General features: G+C 44.2%; 1 protein-coding gene across 1 annotated transcript; it reads left to right on the top strand.

Annotated features, from left to right (window-relative positions):
* Positions 1–555: 555 nt before the first annotated feature.
* Positions 556–27,584, top strand: STAM2 (signal transducing adaptor molecule 2). Its single transcript, XM_062004616.1, has 14 exons — positions 556–698; positions 9,673–9,757; positions 12,319–12,394; positions 12,597–12,692; positions 15,497–15,643; positions 17,138–17,207; positions 17,919–18,105; positions 18,945–19,039; positions 19,683–19,765; positions 19,953–20,040; positions 20,867–20,921; positions 21,557–21,710; positions 23,284–23,453; positions 24,033–27,584. The coding sequence occupies exons 1-14, from the start codon at positions 659–661 to the stop codon at positions 24,262–24,264; spliced, it is 1,578 nt and encodes a 525-aa protein (XP_061860600.1). The 5' UTR covers positions 556–658; the 3' UTR covers positions 24,265–27,584.

The raw sequence follows: 27,584 nt of genomic DNA on the forward strand, positions 1-27,584 counted from the left end.
TGACACCGGGGAGGAAACACGAGGCGGTGGCGGCCGCCCGGGGAACAGAGACACGAGAGGAACGGACACACGAGAGAAACGCACCAGCCCGCCATCGCCTCACGATGGCGTCCCGTGACGTCACGAGCGCCTGACGCCGGCTCCGCCCACAACGGAGGCTCCGCCCACAATTGAGACTCCGCCCACGGCGGCGGCTCCACCCCGGCCCCGCCCCATATCCACCTCTGGCTCCGCCCCGACTCCGCCCCAGCTCCACCCCCGTCCCCGCCCCGGCCCCGCCCCGCCCCCGCCCCTTAATCCCCGCCCCAAGAGGCGGGAAGCGGGCGTGGCCCCGAGCGCGGCTGCTGCTAGCCCCGCCCCCGCGCCGTTCCCGTCCCGCCGGGGTGCCCGAGCGAGCGCCTGCTGCCCCTGCGCTGCCGCCGCGGCCGCTGCCCGCCCCGCTCCTCCCCATCCTGCCGGGCGGTGCCGGCGTCGTCCCGCATCGCCCGCCTGACCGGCGTGTCGTCGCGGCGCTGCTGAGGCGTTTCCTGCGGCAGGCGTTCAGGCGCGGCGGGGCGGCCTCGGGGGCCTGAGGCGGCGGTCGGGCGGCGGCGGGCCAGGCGGCGGCTGCCCGTGGCGTCAGGGCGGAGGGGCCCGGCGCCGGGACCGCGCTGCCGCGATGCCGCTCTTCGCCCCCAACCCCTTCGAGCAGGACGTGGGTGAGTGAGCGGGACGGCGGGGCGCGGGGAGGCAGCGGCGGCGGTGGCGGTGCTTGCGGGTCGGCGGCCTGTGTGTGTATGTGTGTGTGTGTGTGTGTCGTCCCCTCCCTGCGGCGAGGCCTGGGGGGTCCCTGGGGGAGAAAGGGCAGCGACGGCCGGCGGTGCGAGCCGCGGTTGCGCTCCTCGGTGAGCGCTGGCAGCTGCCGGTGGTCCCGCCGCCAAGCTTCAGGGGACACCGATGTGCTGTTTGTGACAGAATCGCGGGCCCCCGTGCCGCCCTGTCCTGCCCAGCCCAACCCTGCCCGTGTCGTGGCCTCCGCAGGGAAGCGGGGCTGGTTGGAACCCCATCGCGGCACTCTCGGACGCTCTCTGGCTCTGATTGCGCTCAGCGGTTCAAGGAAGTGTTTTGTGGCCCCTTGTGCTGCGACTTCTGAAGTTTTACAGTTTTACGGCGTGTGTTTGAGGTGACTTGTTGCCTCCTGCCCTTCACGTTGCGTTGCTCAGTTTGCTAGGTTTCAGCGGAGCGAAGTGGCAGGTAAACCTTGTCTTTCTGGCATAGAGCTTCGGGGTGCAAGCTAACTCTGTTCATGTCAGTAAGAGTCGAATTTTGTGCCTCAGTACCTGATGCTAAGTCTTCGTCTAGAGGCTGATTTAGGGCATCGAGTTAAGCCTGAGCTGACATTTCTTCCCATTACAAAACCATGAGGCCACTTTGGCTGTGGATGGATGATGACTCAGTTGTTTTGGTTTGTGCTTCTGCTCTGTCTTGTGCTTTCTCAAACGTCCGGCTTGTTCTGTGTGTGGCTTTTCCAGGTTGGTTGGTTGATTGTTTTTAACAGTGCCTATTCTGATTCAAAGCACTGGAAAAAAGTTTGATAACAGAGTCAGACTTACGTTTCTGGCTGCACTGGAAGTATAGGTGAGAAAAGAACTGAACATTCTTGGGATCGTTGTCATGGCTGGGATGTATACAGATAGAAGAGGCTGCTGTGAGTGCCCCTGTTGCCACACTCCTCTTCCTTATCTCTTTGTGGAGTATAAATTGCAGTGTTTCCTTAATGTGTCTGTGAAGTTTGTGTAATGAAGCCATTACCTTTCTCACAAGCCATCATCAGATTTTTAATGTTGACCTATGATTGAAATGGAAGTAGAAACTTGCCAGACCAGCTACACATCAGGCAGTTACTTAAGTACCTTGTGACATGTTCAGTGTGCTTTGCCAGACTTACCTTTCACGTGGCTCTGATGTAGTTGCACAAGTGAAGACTTTTTTTGAACTGGGAACTCTTACAGCTGTGCAGAATTCTTTGGCAGACCTGCATTCTTCAAAAGCTTCAAGGCCTTAAGTACTTCAAAGTGGCAGTCTGTTCACTTGCAGCTTCTTAAATTTTGCCTTGTATATACTGTGACTGCACTTACTGCAGTCAAACAAGCACATTGCAGTAGGGACCTTGTAATTACCGAGTCTAAATCTTAGTCCCTTGCCAGGAAAAATCTGTGTGCCCTTAGGAACTTATAAAAAAATGATTATTCCACATAAATGAGACCATCCAGAGTATGAACTTAACCAATGTGGATGGTGTACTTGAACCTGGCAGTATTTACATGAGTGGTTTTTCCCATTTTAATGTGCATCTCTTGGGACTTAACTTTACTTACAAACAAATACACATTAATTCCAAGAAAATAATTGAGCCCAACTGATGCTTCTGGGAAAGAGAGATCCTTTGCCATGGTCTCATCTGCCTGATTGTGGGTTTTTTTGATTCACTGTTGAGCTGATTCAACTCTTTCTGACAGAAAAGTAGTTTTCAAGAAGCAAGTGTTTGGCTCGTGGGTTGGATTGTTTATGAAGGTGCTGGGTTTGGAAGTTTTCTGACTTCAACCTGCTTAGCAAAGGCGGGTGGAAAAGCAGATCTGGACACCTCTGCAAAGGTTAGTGGCAAGAACAGGAGCCCACTTTTGTTAGCAGCCATCAGGGAGGCAGATCCAGCTCTCTCCTCAGACCATATGTGTAGTACTGCTCTTTTCTTGGGGTACCTTTAGAAAATGTAGGCAGACATGCTTTTGCTTGCCACAGCTGTGTTTTTTCTTCACTGGTTCTAAACTCATTCTGTTGGCTTTTCAGCAGGGCTGTGCACTTGCAGTTCCTTCACATCTGCTTTGGTTGCTTTCGATGTAGTTGCAGCGTTGCAGGATTAACCCATGCAATAAGGTTTTTAGAGGAGTGTGTTTTCTTTCGTCTGCCTTTCTTATGGAGAGGATATCTCAAACTTCACTTCTGTAAAGTGTTAGAGGCTTTTTAATTTCCTGTCTAAATGTATTCATAATTCATGTGCACTTGCTGTTTCTCCAGCACTGTCCCTCTTCTTAAATAACCTTCATCTCTTAAGTACTTGCTCCTTCAATAGAGAACAAGCCTGTTCCCTTTCATCTTTTGTTTAGCTAGCCTTCTTTCATATGATTGTTGACGTGATCAAGGGAGTAGGAAGTACTTTTCTGTGTAGTTTGACTGGCATCCAGAATTGTACAGCTGTCATGGGTCTCTGATAACGTCTGATAGCATTTCAGCTTTCCTTGGGCTTTGCTCAAATGTTTGCCTGGCATGTTTCATTCTAGGATTCTCTATGCTTTGCCTTGGTGACCTATGGTCTCTTGTACTAGAATTTAGCCTGCTCATCGTTCTCCTGTTTCTAATTGCTGAGCTCTTAGTTTCTAGAAGACTCTCTTGTTGACTCAGTGTGAATTTGTGTCTTGTCCTACCAAGTATAACTTTTTCCTACCTAATCCAGTCCTCAAGAGTTATGTTTTAGCATTTCCTTTTATTGATGATACTTTCCAATTTTAGGCCAGCTTCCCTTACCTTTGCTTTCAGTGTCAGCCATTATTTCAATTTCAAGACTCATTTTTGAAGCATTTGGGAACCAAACTCTCTCCACCCTTATTAGAGCAATCCAAGAACTGTAGCTAATAATTTGCACATGGCATCCTATGGAATGTTTCTCTGTCATTGAACAGATACTTGGTGTTTGATAAGCCTTTGATGAGGTGTCTTTGCCTTGAAGAGCAGCTGCTTTCTGTTACAATTCATGTTTCCCCTTCATTTCTCATTCAGTAATAATTCTTGTTTTCAGCTGTTGATTTCAAGTCTTACAAATGTTTGAGGACAAGCTAATTGGATTTTCTGGGAGATGTTTCTGGGTTCTCTTGAAATGTAGGGGCAATGTTTTCCAGTATTCAGTCACAGAAGCACAGAATCTGAAGGGTTGGAAGGATCAACCAGTGCAATCCAGAGCAGGACCACCTAGAGTAGGTCACACAGGAACTTGTCCAGGTGGGTTTGGAATGTCTCCAGAGAAGGAGACTCCAGAACCCATCTGGGCAGCCCCTGCCAGTGCTCCCTCACCTCACACTGAAGAAATGTTTCCCTCGTGTTTCTTTGGAGCCACTTATGTCCACAGCTTTACCTTGACTTACTGCAATTTTAAGTTCTGAGCGTGCAATCTTATGACTTTTATTTTTCGTTTTTGATAGCGTTACAGGTCTGAACCCTCCAGCCCTGTCTTGGCTGTTTTTCTTGATATGATAACCTCACTTCTTCAGTACTTGAGACACCTGAGACACCTTTTATGTCACTATTGGCAACTTTAATTTTGCTGCTTTCCAGGCTCTAGAGTAGAAGCCTCTGTGAATCCCTCCCTAATATTTCCATTGTTTTTATTGTAGTTTGCAGCCTGTCTGACAGAGGGAATTATTTGCTTTTCAGATTGTCTCAATTGACTCAATTAAAAAAATGTCAGACATGCTTTTTAAGCAAGACCTTGAAAGACCCTTTCAGTGAACTGGGTTTGCATTGCAAGAAGTTCATGTAATCTTCCACTTTGATCCAGTTTTTCTAGAAGATGATACTCAGTGTCATGAATAGGGACCTGGGATCATTACAGTAGGGTTGCCTATCCAGCAAGGACCAAAGGGACCATGCAGTGTTACTGGAGATGCAAGTCATGTGACGACAGTGTCGTCATCTCTGTGTCACTAATTAAACCAAAGCTGGAATTTTCTGCGGTGGCTGTACAAAGGCTAAGTAGGCAAATGAAGCTGCATGGGATTAAATATCTGCTTTTCATCAACATGGTTCTGCTTTATCTTCTGAGAAACAGCAGTCTGGAGTAGTCCTCCATTTCTTTCACTTTCCATATATGAATTCCGGTTTCCTGTACTTAGAATGGCTCTATGTGAAAATGGAAATCACAGAACGGTAGGGGGTGGAAGGGACCTCTAAGGATCATCCAGTCCAACACCCATGCTAAAGCAGATACACCTAGATCAGATCATAGAATCATAGAATGGTTTCAGCTGACAGAGCCCTTTCAGCTCATGGAGTGCAGCCTCTGTCCCAGCCCCATCACCCACCAGCCCATTGCCCTCAGTGCAACACCCACCCAGCTCTGAAACCCCTCCAGGGACGGTGACTCCAGCAGCTCCCTGGGCAGCCCCTCCTCACATCCAGCCTGAGCCTCCCCTGGTGCAACTTGAGGCAGTTTCCTCTTGTTCTGTTGCTTGTTACTAGGGAGAACAGACCGACCCACTCCTCAGTGGCCTTATTGTAGAGAGGGGCCCAAACTGGACACAGTATTGGAGGTGCAGCCTCATCAAAGCCAGGTGCAGGGGACTGATCACCTCCCTACTCCTGCTGACAACACTGCTCCGGATCCAGGCCAGGATGCCCTTGGCCTTCTTGGCCACCTGGGCACACTGCTGGCTCATGTTCAGCTGCTGTCAACTGGCACTCCCAGGTCCCTGTGTGCCTGGCAGCTCTCCAGCCGCTCCTCCCCAAGCCTATAGCACAGCTCAGGTTGCTCAGGAGCACACCCAGATGGGTTTGAAATATTGATATGCAGGCAAGATTTTATTCCACGTGGCTTCAGGGGGGAAACTTTTCCAGTGATCAAAGCCTCTGGGAAATGCCATATCGAATGGAAAAGTGCTAAATCAGTGCTTGAGTGCTTGTTTTTTCCCTATTTCCAGCTTAAAATTTGACACAGGTACAAAAAAGTGTTATCTTCCGGTATTCTTTTTTCAGCTGGCGTGTTGTTTGGCTTTGCTGGCAAGCTTGGCTCAGAGGAGTTCAGCACTGCAATAACAACATGTTCTTCAAGTTTGAAGATCACATGTGCTAGGTAGCATAGGGGTAGAGCTGCCATCAGCGATTCTGGGATTCTCTACCTGCAGAGCTCGCAGCGTTGCGTTAGAAATGGGGTGCGTTGCTTTTGTGTTTGCAGAGCTAGGGGAATTGGTGCTGGTGTGTGATGCTGAAGATGCAGCAGGCCTTGAGAGAGGGGCTGTAGAGAGGCTGCAGGGCACAGAGGCTGTGAGCTCTGCCTGGCGTTTGCAGCCCCAGGAGAATCAACACTCAGTAGCGCACTTAATTTTGAATGCAGGTCTTTGACATTATGCCAAGATCTTTAGAGGCTGAGGGCTTGATGTTTGAAAAGCTGTAAACAGGGATGCTGTTAAGGGCTACCACATGTTGCCCAGTCACAGTCCTCGTAGGGTTTTTTTGTGGTGTCTTTTGGTCATATTTCTGTGTGTTAACTCTTTCTTGTGAGAAAGAACTAACGCAGTTAGATGAAAAAGGCCGATGTTCAGCTTGCCCTTTGGATTCTGTGTGGTAGAGGGAAGGTCCTGAAAGACTTGACTTCAGCATGCCATAGTGGAACATTACCTTATTTTCTGGAAGAGCTGGTGACAGTATTTTAAGGCAGAATCTCAACAAGCATTTCTCCCTTTGGCAGTAATATCAGTAAACAGTTACCATCCCCTTCCCAGCTGCTCGTTTTAGTGCGATCTCCTCTCTGGTGTTGGCGTAGTTTGTGATGCAGCTGCATGGCAAATCAGATCAGGGAACTGATCCAGTTAAAATGATTAATCATGGGGTTTCAACATTTTTTTGTGACTTTTTAAAAATAATGCCAAGCAGCAATACAAAGCAGCATATTTTGCCTTTACCATTATCTCTGTAAAAGTAAGCTCAAATCTAGTGTTCCTTCATTAATTGGAGGGCTACAGAGTATAACTCATGGCATTTATTTAAGTTTATGTTCCCTTAGCACTGAAAAAATCTTGGAAAATGAATCCTCCCACATCTGTTTCTTCTGATCCAAGTCCATGTCTCAGCATCTGTGAAGTAGTTATCCTTCAAGTTTATTCTTACACTGGAGCTCACATTAAGTAAAAAAAAACCAGATGCTGTTAAGTTTGTCACACTGGCAGGGAAGAAACACTCAGATGTTGTCAGGGTATGCCATAGGGCAGCCTTCATCCTCTCGCCAGGACCACATCTGCTCCTGGAACGGGCTGTGCAGATGCAAGAGGAGGGAGTTTGCATTTGCTGTGCCTCCATGTATGAACATGCTGGCTGGGAGTGATGAGGAAAAGCATGGGAGCTGTGAGTATGTAATGCTAAGTGTTGGGGTATGATGTTGTCCTTGAGGGTGTAGAAGGTATAGAACTGAAAACTTCTCCATGAAGCCTGGTAAACATTAAACCTTCCTGCTGGCACTGGAAGAGCTGATCAGGATAGCATGGGCCATCTTCTGGCAAAGCTGTTTGTTTCTAAGGGAAACTTCAATACATCCTCTGGCAAGTACTCTTGAGTCTCTTGCAGAGGACAGGAGTGACACTGTGTCTACGTGACAAACAGCAGAAGGGGAGGAGGGATGTGGATGTGTCCCAGCATGCTGAAAGGAGCTGGAGCCCCACAGAGCTGCCCCGCTGCGCTTGTTTTATCCGTTGGTCTTTATCTGGCACTCTGTGGGGATCTTGGGTTTGGCTCTGCATGACAGCATTTGCAAAGCAAGGTGCTTGGTTTCATAGTGTTTACACTTCCAGGTCAGTTTACAAGCTTGCATTAGACTGGCATGGAAACAATCTAAGTAATTGTACATTTCCCCCGTATTTTTATGCCCAAGTATCTGTTTCAGCTTGTTTCTTTGTTGTGGTATTTTAGTAGAGAGTGCTTTTTATTAGCAGATCTGATGTGTGTCCCCTCTCAGAGCATCTTGTGTGCATTTTGTAGATGCATTTATGTTTTTTCAGTAACTTCTTCAAAGGTAAATTCCCTGGTTTGACTTGTTTCCTGTTTTGAAATGACAGAGGGAAAGAGAAGGGAGTAAAGGAAGAAGAAAGTTAGGTTAGGGTTAGGGAGTTTGGAGCATGTGAGAGGAGAAACAAAGCTGAGATGTTCACCAGTACTTGTCTTTAGGCTTGCTTCATGAGCTGTGCGTATTGAAACAGTGTCTCAGGTGAGCTTACATGCCCCTGCATCAGCAGGCGTTGCTGGGAGAGCCCAAGGGCAGCCTTGGCTACTGCACTTGGGGCCTTTTATGATTCTGAAGGCTTGTGTGTGAAGCATAACCTCAGTTCTTTGTGTCTTCCAAGGAGTAATAGCTGAATATCAACATGTTTAAAATTGCACTCATTCATCATCCAGCAGCAATGAATTTTGTATGGGTGTCCTAAAAATACCGATGCACTTAAAGAAAATTTAACGAGTATGTCCTTTCCAGGTACAACTCTAAGAAGTTTTGTGCTGTAGGAACACACTTTCAACATAGTGTTTACTTCCCTTAAATACTGAGCCTAAGCTCGTGAAGATAACCTGTGGCCAAAAAGGACATGTTTCCATTCCTCCTCCTTGGGTCTGCTTTTCCATCTGTAACAAAGGGGTTTTTAGGGACACTGTTGTTGCTTCAGTTTCCTTTGGGGAAGCCATTCTGCTGTTGCAACTTTTAACTGCAACACTAAGGAATGAAGCTGATTATGAGAGAAGATGCTTAATGGCACACATGAAATTGAGTTTATCCTGTGGCAGTATTGCTGTCAGCAGACCTCATAATTTCAGAGCAGCTGCTATCACAGAACACCATCACATTGATAGCAAGTGACCATTTTGCTCTCCTTTAATCTCCTAAATAGCCTTTAAAACACTCAGTACCAGAGGGATTTGAGTGGTTTTCCTTACCAAAGTAAAATTGGGGAAAAGAACTGATTATGATAGTGCCATGGCTATGAAATGCGTTCTGATGGGATTAATGTGCCACATCAACATCTAAAAGCACTTGGAATTTACTTCGAAGTGTTACGTTGGCAGGTTAAATTAATAAAGCAGCAGATGAAAGGTATAAAATACTTGCTGTTTATAAGCTCTTTCATAGAACTGTAATATTTAAATGTTATTTAAATAAAGTGGCTCTAATAAAAGCTGGAATGGAAAGCACAATTAAACAACATTAATCCTTATCACTTAATAGATGGAATGAAAGGCTGCAAATGCTAAGTAGACATCCTTTTGATAGACTACTCTGGTTTTGTTGCCCCTTTTTGTGGTTTTTATTTATTCTTCCATGCCTTTTATTTTTCTCAGCACTTGCTGTGGTGGTTAGATTTCCTGAGAAAAATGGTATTTTACCAGGTGTGTTGGATGAGGAGGTGGCTGTCCTCCAGAGTACTACAGAGATTTTGGTGTGGGGTTTTTTTCTCGGAACATCCATGTGCAATGTGTAATGACATTGGACTGGATGATCTCTAAAGGTCCCTTCCAACCCCTACCATTCTATGATTCTATGCAAATGCTCTGAGGCCTTGGATAAGCTCCCAGCTAGGGTCACGACTCAAACTTGGAGTAACTCAACAAACTATATGGAAGTGGTTTCTTTTTCATCGTTTGCAGCATTACACTTCAGTTGTTGTTTCTGGTTTTGGAGCTTTTAAGTACTTATCACATCTTTTAGTCCAGTCTTGAAAACTGTATGTAGTGAGAAGATAGCAAGTAGTGGTGCTAATCTACAGAAGACACTGCCCTCGGGCTTTTGTATGTGGAGTCACTTTTTTGGTGTGCCTGAGAAAATGTCTATTGACTAGAATCTGAACTTAATAGTGTATTACACTTAATCAATCTTGTTTTTCTCCCTAGAAAAAGCTACAAATGAATGTAACACCAGCGAGGACTGGGGGCTTATTATGGATATATGCGACAAAGTTGGAAGTACTCCTAATGGGTAAGCTGTGTCCCAGCATTACAATGTGCAGTTTGGTGTGAAGAGGAATACTGTTGGAGGGTGTAGGCAGCAATGCAAGAAGTGCTCCCAATCTGACACTTCTACAGGCTCTATAAATATACACAGTTGGCTTCACAATTCTTTGAAAGAAGTGTTCTGACAGGGTTTCTAGTAGAGCAATTTGTATCTGCTGAGTGCATCCCAGCTTTGATGGGGTTTTGCACTGGAGGCCACGTTTTTCATATTTAATGATCTTGCATAAATTTTGAGAAGCAACTGTGCCAGCAGGAAAATGGGAACCAATTTCTTTGCAGAAAATATCTAGCTAGGACAGTTAGCTATTTATGATGAGAAATGTGTCTGTGTTTGCTTGTTAGGAAGAATGGGACTGGTGGAGGAGAAAAGAGGGGGGGGAAAAACTGAGGCTGTAAACAGAGATGTGTTTGAATCAGTTTAGCCTGAGTGGCTGTACTGAAACATAAGTGGTTTTGGGACAATCCTGTAATGGCTGAATTTTGAAGGTAATCCTTTGGAGCTGAAGCTTTGAAGTAAACCTGAATTAGTGCATAGGCTAAGTTCTTCGGGTCTTAGCGTTGTCATGAGTCCTGTGGAACACTGAAGACTACTACACTGAGAAGGTGTGGTGGGGTGGGTTTTTTTGATTACCTCCCCCAGGGAATGACAGTAAATCTGTTCAGGTGGGGAACCTTTAGTCCTGAAGGAAAAAAGTGTAGAATGTCCTTTGAGTTCTTTATTATTCTTCTTTTTAGTGCTAAAAGGCTTTAGTAGAGGGAACTGTGTTATATGTACTTGTTTTGGAGGAGGGGAGGTTGTAAATTGCTTTGTTTGTTTTTAATTACACATGCAAAATATTTAACTCTATAAAACATGTGATCTAATTCTCATGCATGATTTTATGTATACAATCAAATGTTACACTCTGACTTTTAAATGCCACTACTGCTGGTGTATTTTACACCAGTTTTGTGTAGTTTTCTTCCTTCCTGCCATTCACTAAGAGCCATCTTGTGAAAACACTAAATATTGATGCCCACTCTTAAATAAATACACAGATTAATAACAAGCATGTAGACTCTTTTTGATTGTTTGTACATTAACTATGAGTGAATGTACTTCCCTGACACTTCTCTGGCTGTGTTTGTGTCACTGACTAACCCAGCACACTGGGGCTGGAGTAGTACACCAGAGCAGTCGATACTGAAGCCACTGCATCCATCCAGTTTGCAGCTGAGGGCATTTGGGTGTGTTGGTTTTTTCCCCCCCTTCAGAACAGGTTTAATCTCCTCTTCTCAAACTTAATATCCACAGCAGCATTGGTGCAAATCTGTCTGCAGATGCTGTTGCTCTCATGGCTCCATGAGAGGTAGGAGCATGTTTGGCGTGCACAGAGGAGTTTCTGGCTTAGTTTGTGGCAGAAGGAAATACATTTGCACAAAACTCCACTGTGAATTGAATGTTCAATGTGTGGGGATGATCAGATAATCTGTGTCAAAACCAGAGCATTGCTCTAAACCAAAGTGTGACTACAGATGCAGTTACTGTACACACGATACATTGCCACGGGTCTGGCTGAAAGCTGTCCTGCTTAGCCAGATAGTTCCTTGGTCCAGGCACTGCATTGAGTGCTGAAGCCTCAATCAGGAAGGGAAAGATCAATAGGTATTGGATCCAATGCTTTCATCAACAGCTTTCACTTGTGCCTGCACAAAGTGACCAGGAAACCAGGGTGGTGAAGAGCTGAGGCTGTTGGAGCTGAGTTCATTGGTGCCACAGAGAAATGCAGCCTTGTGGAGGCAGTTCTGTGCTTGGATAACACAGCAGCTCAAGTGCTGCAAGTGATATTAGATGTAAAGATACTGTGTCAGCTCTTTACTTAGAGATTTCAGGGGTTTAGGGGTTCAAAAAAATACTGTTAATGAAGCCCTACAAATTAGCCTCAGCCTGTGTAGCTGATGCATGCTGTTAATGCTCATCCTGAGTATGAAACTCTTCAGCAGAGTAACATATAGAGTGCTAATCATTATTCTATACAGATCTCAGATTTTGCTGAGACAAATCATGAAACCTTTGTGTCCTTAGCGTTGTGAAAATGAGATCCAAGAGCTGACAACCCATGAGCATGATTTCTGAATTAAATCCAGGGAGGCCCTTTACTGTAGCCAATAACATAACCATTTATTTAGTCATCACTACTCCTCATCCATGCCTTTCATGTAGACATTTCTTTCATTCTCTATTTCAAATCCATTTTCTTGCCTTAATGGCAATTGTTCCCTTTATGACCTGTCAGTGCTTTTATGGGAATGAATGCAAAATGCCAGTGTAAAAACGGAGACTGTTCCAATCCAATAAATATAAAAAAGCACACAAGTTGTGAAGTATTTATTCCAGACCAGCTCTCAGCAAAGCATAGATTGGGTTACATTTTTTCCAACAGCCTCAGTTTTGTTTGCTCACCTGACCTGAGTAACTGGTGTCATTCCTTGCACAGATCCTGGCGGTCACGTTGCTCACTAATAGTTTCTTTGTTCCTTTTTCAGAGCAAAGGATTGCCTTAAAGCCATCATGAAGAGAGTAAATCATAAAGTTCCACATGTGGCTTTGCAAGCACTTACAGTGAGTAGACATCATTCCTTTCCAACACCTTTGCATACTTTTATGTAATGCAGCTGTTAAATGTGTGCTGAGCAATTAATACCTTTCTGTATCTCCAGTGAGGGTACGAGTGCTGAACAGAGGATTACGTTTAACTCCTGCTTTTATTATGGATTATTTTCGTTGTTGTCATACATTTTCACAATTGTATTTCTCCTGTCAGCTTTTAGGAGCCTGTGTGTCAAACTGTGGCAAAATTTTTCACCTAGAAGTATGTTCTCGAGACTTTGCTAGCGAAGCTCGGAGTATCATAAATAAGGTAATTGTTTATAGTCTGAAATGTTGGGGGAGGATTATTTTGGTGACTTGCTTTGTCTCAGCATAGCAAAGAATTGGCAGCACTAATGTTCTAGTTAATATGCATTTTAATGTGCAGTTGCAGGCTGTTTGTCTTACCACTGAAATTTGTGCCCTTGGATTGTTGCTATGAAAATGTTACGTATTAGAGAAGTGACAGGCAGAGAATCACAGAATCTTAAGGGCTGGAAAGGATCTCAAAAGATGATCTAACTTCAGATTTTTTACAAAATGACATGAGCTCTTTTAATTAAACTCTGTGACTCTTCCTACGCTCATTTGAGTTGATAACGTTGAGGACAGCTTTCCTTGAGGAGAGTTTTTCTGTGGCTTGAGTGGAATTCACAGGCTGAAGTGCAAAGGGAAAACTGTGAGAAAGGTCAATTAATTTTTGCAAGGAAAAGGATAAAGTTTTCAAACAACTTAATTTCTAGGTATCCTCAGAATGTTGAATGAGGAGCTAACCAAGAAAGGAAGACCTAAATAGTTAGGGTCGAGCAGTTGATAGGTTCTAAATCTGTATGTAATGAATTGAATGAGCAGAAACAGCTTTCCCTAATTACTGCTCTGGTTGAAGACAAAAAAGGCTAATGGGTTAAAAAGAAGTTAGTCTTCAAATATATGGGAGGCCTGGAATCATCAGAGGTGGAGCAAAGCAATTAAGGAAACTAATAAAATTGCTGGGAAGCAAAATGAGTTCACAGCTCTTCTTTTTCTTGCTTTGTGTGGAAAAATAGGTCTTAAAGTCCTCCCCTTTGTTCTCATTAGCTGTGGTCCATTCTGAAACAAAAACACTGACCTTCATGGTTTGACAGCACTTGTGAATGTAAAAACAAACCTTTCATCCCACTGAAGAAGGGAGCACTGACTGGAGCATGGGTTGTTGTTGGGAAGTGCTTATGTTTTACCCCCAGCCTGTCCCAGTTGGAGGAGTAGTGTTCAGAGGGCAGATGAAATTGTACTCGCTCCTTTTTCTCTAAAAGCAAATGAGTTCAGACAAGTGTAACGAATGTCTTGTACTGACACTGAGTGAGCCTACCAAGCTGCATCTCTTCTTTCAATTACATGCATGCTGGAGCCCAGGCTTGTCAACATTCTTGCTGTTCAGCACATGTTTGCATGTGAGGCACAGGCTTACGGCATGATCTGAACTACACTTCAGTCAGAGATCCTGGCCGTGCACTGTGTGTGTGCAGTCCCAGGCTCTTACTCAGACAAACCAAATGAAGCAGATGTAGGTAAGCCCACAGCCCCAGAACTCTTACTCATGGCAGGTGTCCTGAGACTGGTTTGAATACTTTGAGTTCAAACTACAGTCTTTCTTATCAACTGTCAACAAAGGCAGAAAGTGTATGGAGTCTGAAGCGCTTTAGTCCATGCTTTACCCTTGTAGTCTTGGCATGACCTTCACATATATTAGCTGCTCTGTTAAAGAGGTGCTCTTTTTGCTCCAGTAAACGTTTTAAGACAGGATTAAGAGCAGCTGATGTTTAAAGTCACCGAGGTACGCTCTGCAGGGTATTCTTTAGCCATAGAGTAGAGTAATATGTGACTCTGACCTGCTTTTCTGAAGGGGGATTATTACCATGGGTGAGGTCGTTAGCACAAAACCTGCAGGGCTGGATGAAATCAGAGGGCCTGTGTAGGTTTAGAGTAGCCATAAATTCTGTGGATGAGGGTGGAAGAAGGGGAGATGTAGAGTCACTTAGGTGCAAGAGGATAGAGAAGAATGTGGGAGCCAGAGGATTTGTAGACAGAGTATGAACTCAGTCTTTGATTGCCCCCAGTTCCTTTACTGGACTGTGTCCCTGCACCTCTGTTCCTTGTTCAGGAGCTAATAGTATAAACTGTCCAATGAACTGGGTGGACCTGTACAGAATGCATAATGCATACTTCCTCTTGGTGAGGGAATGTGAATCGAGGAGGCATCCACCCACACATACAGGTGTGCAGAGAAGGTACAAAGATGAGGATTTTGTGAGATCCTCTCACCTGTGAAGTCAAGAGGGAGAAATGTGTTCTGATATCTGAAGAGAAGACAGCAGAGCTCATAAAAGGTAGGAAGGGTGTATTGTGTTGCAGGGAGAGACAGTACCTTATATGAGACCAACTTATGTGGTTGGGAGAGGAATAAAAATGCAAATTAAAAAGTAAGGGAAAGAAAAGTGAGGTAAAATGGGAGGTAACTGACTCAGAAGCACAGAAAAGCTAGAGTAAGTGTGTTAACCTGAATTTCTCCAAAACTATTGAGGTGGAAACGTGGCTAACATTTGAAAAGTCAAGAAGTTTGTCAGTCTTTTTGTCCTTAACCACCTAAAATTAACTCCACTGAAATATGAGCAGTGTTGGTAAGTGAGCTGCCTGCAAAATCTAAGCTTTGTCTGTGCAGGAGAATATTCCCTGGAGGATTGCTGTAAGGGCTGAAGGAACCATGGTTTAAAATAACAAGTTTTTGGGTAGGGTTGGGGAAAATCTGGAGTGCCTGCAGCCTGTTGCTGCACTGGGGCAGTGGTGCTGGAAGCTGCCATGCCAGCTTTCCTTTGGTGCTCCACAAGTGACACATGTTATGTAGCATCAGAGTCAATATATAAAAGACCATATATTTTAGGCTCTGTTTTCCAGGTTTCCCTAATCAAGGCAATTATTGATTGATAAGAATCTTTTCAAGGGACATGTTTTTGGTGACCAGGTGGCACTGAGAGGGGACAAGCCTTTCTGTTCACTTTGAGATACAAGCATCCTTATGTTTGCCATTTTGTCTTCTAGGCTCATCCAAAAGTATGTGAAAAGCTCAAAACCCTCATGGTGGAGTGGTCAGAAGAATTTCAGAAGGACCCACAGTGTAGCTTAATCTCTGCAACTATTAAATCTCTGAAAGAAGAAGGTGTCACTTTCCCTGCAGCGGGACCACAGGTAAAGACTGCTGTGGGACACGGGGCACTGTGAGGGTCACTGGTCCAGCCAAGGAGCAAATCAGAAGCTGCCCTAAGCAAATCCTTTGGGGCTTTCAATCAGGGGAGAGCTGGGTCCTTGCTCTAGTTTGGTTTGGCTCCTTATGCTGAGGTTCCCTTCTGTTTGTGCTGCTTTTTTGTCCTTGCCTTCCTGAGAAAAGTAAGAAGAGACCAAAGGCTATTTCATGATGCCCTTATGAGTTGTTTCATTTTCAGTCTTCTGATCATTTTTAAAACTTCATTAAGCTGTCACCAGCTTAAATTGAAGCAATTGTACACCCACACTTTTTACGTGGTGCTTCGTGGTTCTGATGGCTGACTTGGAGCACAGAGCCTCATTTCTCTTCACAGAGCCTCGCAAAACAAAGGGCAATATCTGGAATGGAGACATTTTTAAAGGTGATCTGCACTATGCTTTCCTTTCCCAGGTCTCCATTTCTGGTTAATGCAGTTACCTGTCCATGTCAGGAATCATCCTGCCTCTGCAGTAGGAACCTCACCCTCTGTGTTTCACTTCTGGTGGTGTATTATGCCTAATCTTCTAGCTGGCAGATATTATGACAGTTGGGTTTTTTCTATATTATTTATGCTTCTAAATATTTTCATGATAACTGAGTCAGGTAAAGGTCAGTCCTGAAAATTAGATCTGCAGCTCCTGTTACACATTCCTGACATGAAATTTACTGTTCTCTGTATTAAACACAGAGGGGTATTTTCACTTTTACAATCTTCCTTTCCTCCACAAAGATGTTTTCACTTCTAAATCTAGGATATGTGTTAAAACATATGGCAGAAACATGGAAGATCTAGAGTACTGGCAACAAGTTATGCTTCTTTTCCCACAAATACGTATAAAATGTCATCTTGATGTTTTTACCTCGTACACTTCAGACAAGCAAAGCTGAAGCTTCTCAGTATTTGGTGCACTTGTAGGGAGTTGTTTTCTAGGACCATTGATAATTCCTAGACATGATTAGTGTCTGAAAGTTCATTCCAGGTGTGTGCATGAAGACTTCCATGTCAGAATGAAATCTCTAGGAATGATTTCACAGCATCCCAGCATGGTGGGGGTGGGAAGGGCCCTGCAGAGCTGCTCCAGTCCCAGCCCCTGCTAAAGCAGGTTCCCCTGGCTCAGGGGCACAGGAACGTGTCCAGGTGGGTTTGGAAACCTCCTGAGAAGGAGCCTCCACACCCTCCCTGGGCAGCCTGGGCCAGGGCTCCCTCAGCTCAGCACCAAAGAAGCTTTTCCTCATGTCCAAGTAGAACTTGCTGTGTTTGAGCTTGTGCCTGATTTCACAATGCTGTCCTGGAGATGTTATTTAAGGCAGCAGCTCCCAGCTTGATGTACAAGTGCTTTTCCTTCCTGTTGTCCCACCTGCAGGGATGGAGTATGTAATTACAGAGCTTTCTTCTTCCTGTGTAACCTGAACTTATTCTATTGTTAATACACTTACAGGCTACCACAAATGCTGCTAAGAATGGATCATCATTGAGTAGGAACAAAGAAGATGAAGATATAGCTAAAGGTAAATTGTTCCTCATGGCCTTGAGTTAGACTTGTGCTCCAGAAGTTGTGGTAAAGTACACAGAAATAGGAAGTTGTACTCTCTTCTGCTGCCTAGAATTGCAAATAAGGGCACAGCAGGTTGGGAATTAGTGAACTGCATCATCCAAGGTGTTTTCCTCATGGATGAGGATTTGGGTAAGATATATTCTTCCCCGTCCCATAGCCAGTGGCATTGCTTTGTGAGTACGTTGTCTCCAGAGACCTGGATCTTTTCCCTGCTGCACTCACCTGTTTGATTTTAGCTACATCATGATGAAAACAAACATTCAAATGTTTTATTCCATCTCCTCTTTCTTGGATGTAGTTGCTGTAGTTAGATGTCATAGTGAGGAATTTATCAGTACTCCCGATCATGCTAATGATCAGCTGCCCTGAGTAGCAGCCTTCAAGCAGTGGACTGTTCCATGAAGAGCAGAAGGCTTTTTAAATGTTTCATAACTTGTGCATGATTACATCCTGCCTTTGGCTCTGCCCATCAACAAGGTTAAAGCCGTTGAAATGTGAAATGTGGCTAGTAGTTTGGAGCGAAGATTTTAAACTGAAAGTGTTAGAGAAGCAGACCCAGCCCATGTTGATCGTGTGGCAATGAATATTTTTCTGGATTAGGAGAGCAAACTGCCTTGGTATTCAGGGATAAAACAAACTTTTTTTTCCCCCCTCGCAATTGTAGCTATCGAATTGTCTCTGCAAGAACAGAAACAGCAACAAATGGAAACTAAATCCTTGTACCCATCTGCAGAAGTGCAGCCAAACAGCCAGAACTCGAGGAAGGTGCGAGCTCTGTATGACTTCGAAGCTGTTGAGGACAATGAACTCACCTTTAAAAGTGGAGAAATTATTTTTGTTTTGGATGACAGGTACAATATACTCTGATGAAGATGCTTTTATTCCAGAACTGTTGTTTTCTTTGGGTAGAAAATGTTTCCTCCGAAGCCTTTTTCCTTCACAGAAGTGTATATTGTCACTCTGGCCTCCCTCAGATCCCTTTATCTTCCACTGTTCTTTCATACCTTGGGTTTTTGACCCCAAGACTTCCTTGGTTCAGGGAGAAGCTCACTGTGTTATGTTGGGTATTTCATGCTATGCTGTGGGTCCAGCTTGTTTGTAGTTCTGAAGGTAAATGTTAGCTGGTTGTAACATGTATCATAAGAATATGCATACATATTACAGTGCAGAATTCCAGCTCCTTCCACAAATTGCTCAGTCTCTGGCTATCAGACATCACATTTGCTAAGAAAAAACTGCAGAAGAAATACTTAAGATAATGATTGTTGTTATCCCTGTTGCCCCAGTGATAGCTCAGAAGCAGAACTGTTTCCCTCCTGATGTCGTTCTGACTTAATAGACTGTGAGAAATCAATTACAGTTCTAATGGTAGTCCCTGCTTGTATATTTGTTGTAAACTTTTAGGTGAAGCTATAATGGGCTATCATCTAATCAATCTAAAGAATGGAAGAGTTCTGTTGAATTTTGAATGATTGCTACTGAATTATTTTACTTCCACCAGTCCCTCCTCTGCCTCAGCCCCTGCCCTTGGCTCCACAACCTCCACAACCCTTCTCCTTTGCTTTTGTTATGAGATACCCTGGGAAACAGCGTATGAGATACCACAGGTTTTCTGTCAAAAAGCCCAGAATATGTTGCTGACAACAAGCATTGATGTTCAGAGTTTTGTAATACATCTTTATTTTTCCAGTGACACCAATTGGTGGAAAGGGGAAAATCACAGAGGAGTAGGACTGTTTCCATCTAATTTTGTGACTTCTGACTTAAATGTGGAACCTGAGGCAGGTAAGTTAGCTACTGAAAGCTGACAGATGATTTTAGAAAGGTGGAACTACTGATTAGCAAAGTAATTTCCTGTGGTCTTCCCAAGGGAAGAATTGAGAGAGAAATCCTGCCCTTGTTTCAAACAAGCAAGTAAACAAGCACATAGTGCTGTAGCTTACCTTAATGGTTCCTATCTTCTGAACCTCTTCTAAGTTGTTCCCTTTCTCCTGTTACAGAACTGCATATAAATCTAGGAACTTGCCATTTGAAAATGTCAGAGCCTCTTTTTCAGACATCAGAGCTCATACAGAATAACATTTGTACCCACGTTGGTGCTTTGTAAGAATCCCATTGTTACCTTTATTCATGCTCATGATACCAAAATATCTCTTAACACTTAGAACTTGGCTGAAAGTAACTCTGTGTGTGTTGGAGGTGGTGTTAAGTGCTGGTATGACTCAAGAGTCTCTCCCTTTGCAGGGCCTAAGTCCACAATCAGGCTAACAGCCCAAAGGAAGCAGCTTGTCAGAATGTTTCCTAGGCAAGCCCATTTTTCCTTCTCCAGCAGCTAAGGAGCATCAGCACCTAAAGTACTTACTCAGATTTCTTTCTCATTTAAAGATAACACAGCTGCAGAAAAGAAACTGATGTTTTTTTCTTTCAGCAACTGTGGATAAAAGTTCTGTTCCTGAGGATACCCCAGAAGAAATTAAGAAAGCAGAACCTGAGCCAGTTTATATAGATGAGGTATGCTGTCGCTTTCAATGTGAACACTTGCTGACATTTTACACTGGGTGAAACATTCTTTGTTACTGAGTGTTAGAGGGTAATTCTTCTTACATAAAGAACCTTTTCTTTTAAAGAAAAAATTGGAAAGGAAAGCAGTCTCTGCCATGCTTCAGGAATAACTGTTGTTAATCTCTTCACTTTTCAGGATAAGATGGATAAAACGCTGCAAGTACTTCAGAGTATAGATCCTACAGATCTAAAGCTTGATTCTCCAGATCTTCTAGACTCAGAAGGTATTCTGAGCATTAAGTGAGCATTAAGTGAGATAGTTTTTGTGTTTCTTCTCACAATTACCTTTTGTGGGTTGAGCTGCTGATTCTTTTGCATGTATTTTAAGCTCAGAGAATCTGTGGTCTGTACTAACAGAGTGCTGCAGAACAGCTTATTTCACGCTGGGAGCATGGGGCTACATGTTTATATCTGAATTTCCTAATAGCTGCCAAGCCGACTCCGTGTTTCACAGAGTAATTTGCATGATTTCCAGCTAGTGTACAATGCCTGATCTTTGCAAGATCTATCCACCTATCAAAACTCTGCTTGAGAGAAGCAGTTAATTTTGTGTTGGAATTTCTCTGTGATACTACTGGCCAGGAGGGGAGAGGCAGTTCAGCTCACTTAGGAGCCAGGTGGTTCAAGGTATGTGGTAGCAATTGAGCATACATTAAAAAAGGAGCCTTCCTGGAGTGGAGCAAGTGAAGGTAAAGGAAGATTTTTGCAGGTCTGGATAGATTCATAGGCAGTCTAGAGTGGATGTTCCAGTGGATGAAAGTCACAGACCTTGCACAGTGAGAGTAGAAATGCAATGTTTTTCATGAGCTTCAGCAGCAGGGTTGGGGTTTTTTTTGAGAAGATGCAGGGAAAGAGGAGAGAGGATAAAGCAGCTTCACCAAGGTATTTTTCCTGTCTGTGTAAAGTGGAGGAATGAGACACACAAGATACCTCACTGCACTCTCCCATTTCACGCGCTACTTTAGTGTACTTGGATAAAGTAGTGTGTGGCTGCATTGAAACTTGTAATTGTGCAAGACACTAACGACCTTGGCACTTTTGTCTTCACAGATATTTGTCAACAAATGGGTCCAATGATAGATGAGAAACTAGAAGAGATAGATAGGTGAGCCATAATATAGCTTTTCCATCGTTTACTGTGACTTACTTGTTCAGCTGTATTAAGTGTTTTGGTACTTGCTCTTGTCTCCCAGGATAGAAAATCTTGCAAGAAAGAAGTTCTGACAGTTTTTTTAACACTTAGGCACCGAGGTCCCACTGTGTGCACTAAGATTTGATTGCTGCACTCCAAAATGTATTGCAGAAGTTACTTGGTGCATTTTATGCTAGCACTTTTGGACTGTAGCCTTTTACAGTCTGCCTGGAGCTCAGTGTTTTCAGTCTGCTGCTGACTGTCCTCTGTGACAGGGAAATCTATGTCATGCACCCTTCACCTCCTTCCCCCTCGGACCCCTAAGGATATTTGAGGGTGAAAAGAGAAGGTCACTAATGCTCATGGAGTTGCAGCTAGGGAAGCATAACTGTTCACTGCTTAGAGTCTCCTGCCAGCGTCACTGGGATAAGAAACTGGATGGTGTAGGGAAGAGAATGGTCATTTTACAGTGTAGACTTGTAAGAAATAGACCATCTACCTTTTGAAGGGTTTTTTTCCCTGCGACGTTTGAAACTGTTTAATGAGCCCCTATTTACCATCAGATGTTTGAGAAGCTGAAGTGTTTGCACACGGTTGTTTTGAAACAGGAAACATTCAGAATTATCTGAGCTGAATGTGAAAGTTCTAGAAGCTCTGGAGCTCTATAACAAACTGATGAATGAAGCACCGATGTATTCAGCCTACTCCAAACTCCACCATCCTGCACAATACCCACCCACATCTTCTGGTGTCTCGGTGCAGGTCAGTATCCCTTTCTGGAAATAGAGGCTGTCCTTAAATAGATTCCTATTTAAAAAGATGACAGCAAAAATGAAGTGTATGCTTCCTTGCTAGCCTACGAACAATCTGACACTGCCTGCTGACTTTTTATAGCCCTTAGGATGAAATACCATTTCTACCCTGGAACAGAGCACTGAATTGCCTCAGTTACCTGCCTCAACAACTGTGAGCTGAACGACAGAGTTAACAGCTACAAGCTGGAGTCCTTAATTTTGCTCAGCTTAACAGAAAGATACTGTGCTGAAAATACTAAAACACTGCTTCTGTGGGTAATACTTCACAGTTCAGAATTGTGTGTTTCAGCAGCTTGGTGGATATTCTGGCTGTGAGTCACGTCCTCAGTCTTGAAGTAAAATGTTGCCTCCTTATCAAATAGCGGGGATGCGAGGGAACTTGGATATTAGTGCATTAATCACGAGCTCAGTGTACCTTCTCTAAATATAGACACACTAGTCTGGTTTTAGCTCTCTTTTACCCCTAAGAAATGAACATGTTGTATTGGGGGGTGTAGTTGCTCAAACTGTTTTACAGCATCTCTGATGTGCCACACTGTTTCTTAAAAGCAAAAAAAGGGAGAAGAAAGAGATATTTTAAAGATCCCATTTGGAGAATGTGTAGAATGAGTGGTTTTATTTAAAGGGAATTTTTCTTTAGTGTTAATTGTTCACTGGCAAAAGAATAGTTGCCATAGCAACTGCTAGATCTGAAAATATGTCAGTTAAAAGTAATTCCATGTCCTCGACTCCTGGTAATGATGGAAAATTCATTATATTTGGAGGTTAAAAATAATTTAAGCCAAAAAGCAACTGATCTTTACTATTTATTTCAAGAATCATGCTTCCAGTGGTGAAAAAGACAAGGTAATGCTCACCGTGCTGAGCTTGACACAGTTACTTGGTTAAAACGTGTCTGTTCCTTCAGTGTCCACATACTGTCCAAAGTCCCAAGCCAACGAGCAGCAGGGGATTTCTGGAGACTGAGCATGTTCTAGCACCTGCTCTAGCTGAATTTTGAGTACAGACTTGAATTGTCTTAAACCAGAAATACAAGGGACTGAAGTTTTTGCTTTTCTTTTGCATTACAATCTTGGAATATTCTTATGTTTTCATTTGTGAAATGTGTTAAATGACAAGTCTTATACGGTGCCCATCTTCCTACTCATCCCTGCATCAAAATATGTAAGGATTGAGCATATTTAAGACAAGGCAAATGAGAGGGAAAGAAATAAGTTTTGTGGAAGGAGCAGAGGCCTTGCATGTGATACAGAAGGTTCTTCTTTCAGACATTAAGCACGGGCCTGGTCAGCAGAGCATCTCTGAAAAAGGTAGCTCCTGATGGAGTAAAGGATGCCTGTTTCACACCTCTTGGGAGAAGTTGCACGTTTTGGTATTAGAACCTTGTTGAAAAAAGCACTTGGCATTCACTCAGCCTGTGACTCTAAAATGTGTGTCCACTGTGGTGGTATCCTGTGCCATTCATCAGTGAAAAGAGAAGGAATACAGTGTGGTTTGGTGGTGTTTGTTTTTCTTTACAGTCATACCCCGTGCAGCCTCCCAGTGCGAACTACATGATCCAGGGGGTTCACCAAGTCACCGTTTCCCCAGGCTACACCCTAGGACCTGATCAGATGGGGCAGCTGAGGTCTCTGCCTCAAAGTATAAGTTCTTCTGGAGCAACTCAGCCAGCTCAAGCTGCCTATTTAAGGTACTGCAGCAGCAAACTGTTAAATCACCTCCCTCCTGATGGTAATGTTACAACTTTATCTAAAGGTCACATGTTCTTGGGATATTTACACTAACATATAATGCTGTTTGATCATTTTGAAACTACTCAACTCACTTTTGGACTAGAATCTTAGAATCAAAGAATGGTGTGAATTGGAAGGGCCCTGCAGAGCTCCATCTCAACCCCCTGCTACAGCAGGTTCCCCTGGCTCAGGGGACACAGGAACGTGTCCAGGTGGGTTTGGAGACCTCCCGAGAAGGAGCCTCCACACCCTTCCTGGGCAGCCTGGGTCAGGGCTTCCTCACCTCAGCACCAAAGGACTTTCTCCTTGTGTTTAAGTGGAACTTTTTGTGTTCCAGCTTTTGTCCATCACCCCTTGTCCTGGCACTGGGCACTACAGAAAAAAGTGTCACCTCATCTCCCTTTAGGTACTTGCCAAGTGTTGGTGCAGTCGCCCCTCAGCCTTCTCTTCTCCAGGCTGAACAGCCCCAGGTTAATTTGCAAACGTGCTTGTTGAATGGATAGACAGGAACCTGTCAGAGTTCTGTTTTGTTGCAGCCCAGGACCAGACTCTGTGCTGAACCAGGCGTACGTGAACCAGAGCCCCGGGCTGGCGCCCGCCGCCGGCAGCGCCGCCTACCCCCCGCAGCCACCGGGCATGTCACTGGAGATGACGGCCTTCCACAACACCCCGGCCAGCTTGCCTCAAGGACCAGGTTATCCCGTGGCACTTCCTGCTCATTCCGTTCTACAGCAGCAAACAAATTACCATCAACAGCCTCTCCTCTAAAAGCAACCAGCTCATACTTGTGTATTACTGATAAAGGTTGCCCAACCTAGTGATTTTTAAGAACAACTGTCATGGATATCGAAATGTGTTTTCCTTTTAAATAACCCAGCTTACTTCATTAGGGTGATGCATCAGATCTGGTTGCTAAGGGTTTGCAGAAAGGGGTCTTGAACTAGATGAGCTGATGTTTTGAAATGATTCCAGATGACTCTGAGCCCTTATTTCTGTGCTTTCAGGAAACGCCACTTGTGAATCTTCAGAGATTATCCCAAAATAATTTGCTTTACGATGTGTTCCTGAAAACTTGAGGATGCTTAATCATTGCTGTGTGCTGCTCTCATTGTGCATTGCCTCCTCTGGTATGTCTCTGTAATCCTTCTATCCAAGGGGCTTTAGAGAACCTCTCCTGATTTAGAGACTGCCTTCTCACTGCACTGCTGTAGTGAGCTTTGCCGTACGATGTGCGCTGAGTAACTGGAACAGCTCAACAGATGAGACCTGGAAGAGAAAATGATTTGATCTAGTGACAGTGAGGCCCATGTACCTACAGAAATATGAGAAACGAGATTTTTTTTACAGTGCTGCCTACTTCTGGTGTGTTTCTCTTGAAGAAAACAGGTGGGGTTTTGCTAGAACTCACTCGTGTCTTTTGGCAGAGGTGGTACTGCAAGCACAAGCCTCCTTTGCGAGAGCAGGCAAGGGATGCTCCCAGCTGACTGTGTGGGCACTCTGTGGATGCAAGGTGCTGCGCCAGAAACTTGCACAGAATCTCTTTCTTCTCCTTTTTGGATGTGTTTGGAAGTGAAGGAGTATTGCAGTTCTTTGCGGTAAAGGAGGGGGCTCAAGAACGTTTGAAGCTCCTTGAGACTGTGAGAATCTGCCTTGTTCCCTTTTCAGTGGGGAGCTGAGTGGAATAGGAATCATCTTTATGGGACCAGGGGGTTCTTGCCTCCCTTGGATTTCCTTTCCCTGCCACCACCTCTAAATAAAGGCTGACTGCAGTCCAAGAAACCCTTGTGCCATGTGGTCAAGGTACGTTTAACTCGGTGCCTGCAGCGGCAGAGCACACACGTGTGCTGGGAGTGGGACTGTGCTCCTCGCTTGATGCAAGTTTGGAAATGACAGCGTGTCTTTAGAGGAGTTGCCTCAGGATGGTGGAAGCATTTGGTGGCTAAGAAAAGAAATCTAAGAATTTCTTCCCTGATGCACTTTTTTTAATGGGCAGGGTTCCTACAAGAGGAGCAGCTGAACTGAATTCTCTTTAAGGAATGAGGGGTTTCTTTCTTTTGTTGTTTCAGCCTCGGGGAGGGGGAAAAAAAAAATCCCTCTTTACCTACTTGCTCTCACAGAATCACCTTTATACCCATTTTAACCATTTTATGATGAGTAGTAACCTTGCAATTGGGAAAGTAATGGAAGCAAATCACTTAGGATCACATCTTGATTAAATGCATGAAACTCCCAAATGTCTAAACAAGTGTGTTTGGTGTACACATTTTCTACCAAATGAGAAGTATCAGATTGCAGACTTTGTTGTTGAGGAACAAAAACCAACCTTCACTCCATTGCTTTCACATTGCCTTTCATTGTTTGGGATCATGAAGTTATTCAGGTGTAGCCTTACACTGATGCAGTGAGGTATTCGGTACCTGCTCTGTAAGGCAGGCTTGCTTCCCATTTAAATTTGTTCAACTGGAAGGAAGCCTTTGTCTTTCCTTCTGACATGGCTTTAATTTGCCTGGATCCTTCCCCTTGAGGCAGTTGAGTACAACTACCACGTGTGGCAGTACTGAAGTGTTTCGATACCTTGTTCCTTGCGTTCTCCACGAGTAATTCATTTCAGTGCTGCTGTTGAAAATTCTTAATGTTCAGAGATTTTTCTGCGAGAGCTTTCTTGATTCCAAGCTGCTGGGTAGGAAAACTAAACCTTGCTATGGTTTATACACATTTTGCTACGTTTGGGAGTGAGTTGAGATTGAGTTTGGTGTTTTTGTTGGATTCAGAACTTTGATCTGGCAGAAATAAGCGATTCTCCTCGATGGAGATGGCTGGACGGGTGGGATTTGATTACTTTCAGTTAATTAGGATTATAAATAATGTATATACTCATTTGTCTGAAATTTTGTACCCCGCTACATGCGTGCACACTGGTAAAGCCTGGCATTTTCTGAAAGCAGGGCTGTCACTCTCATCTCCTCCTCCTCCTTCTGTCATATGCAACTTGTAGATAGTGTAAAATAATAGAATTATTATCAAAATAGCGTCTTTAGAGGGTTTTGGTGTTAATAGGCTCTGTTTTTTTTCTCTTCATTCTTCTACACATGATCATATTTATTTCTGAGGCCTGATTGTAACTGAACACGCTGCCAAAGGATTTCTCTAACTTCACGTTTCTACGCTCGGTTTCTACCCGCTGTTTTGTATCGGGAATCAACGGTAGAGAACTTCAGCTTTTTTCATACAAACTCTGGCTGGTTAACGTAGAAACTCGTGCAACTTCACCACGGGACTTCTATTGTCATGTATTTGTTCCATGGGCGTTGGAAATACCAATGCTGGGTGAGTCTTTCTCCAGGCCAGTCCGTCATCTCGCCACGCACAGACGTGTTTGGAGGAATTTGTGGTCTTTCATCCAGCCTTGATGTGACAAACACGTCACCTGTTTTGTTTGGTACAGAAATGATGGTGTTAAAGAAGCCCCAGATTGTTTCCCTAGCAAGTAAACCTTAAAAATAACGTTCTGTGTTCGTTTCCCTGCGGGTTTTGTTCATGGGTGTTCCTGGACTTGTGGTGTAATTCGTTTGAAGGCTGTCCCTTAGACAGGAGAGCCGAGCAGGACGTGGCTGCAGCTGCACTCTCTGACAGGAGCTGTTTTCTGACAGGAAGATCTGGGGGTTTTTCCCTTATTTTTATCTATGCATCTTTTCTAAGGAATAACAGGCACTACTCTTGGCTTACCTTGAACACTGTGATGTATGTGTTGAACAAAGGAATAACTTAGACTTTCTGGCTCGTTGCAGTTAAATTTTACATGAAGCTGACTCAAAGTGTTTGGGATTGGTGGAAATGAAGGACATGGAGCCGAGGCGGGTGCTGTGCCAATGGGTGGGCTGTGAGTCCAGCCCGAGGTTCTGCCTCTCTTTGCTCTGGGGTTTAGGTGAACGTGTGCTGGTTAGTAGGTGCACCACAGTTCTTGCAGAAAATGATCTTAAATGAGTTTGCAGTATTAAGGGATCTGTCTTATTGGAATATCCACTTGGCCTCCTGTCTGCAATACGTGTGCATTGCCTTGTGTGAATAAAACACAGTTTGTTTAACAA

This window comes from Colius striatus, chromosome 11, assembly GCF_028858725.1.
Source record: "Colius striatus isolate bColStr4 chromosome 11, bColStr4.1.hap1, whole genome shotgun sequence".
Classification (NCBI taxonomy): domain Eukaryota; kingdom Metazoa; phylum Chordata; class Aves; order Coliiformes; family Coliidae; genus Colius; species Colius striatus.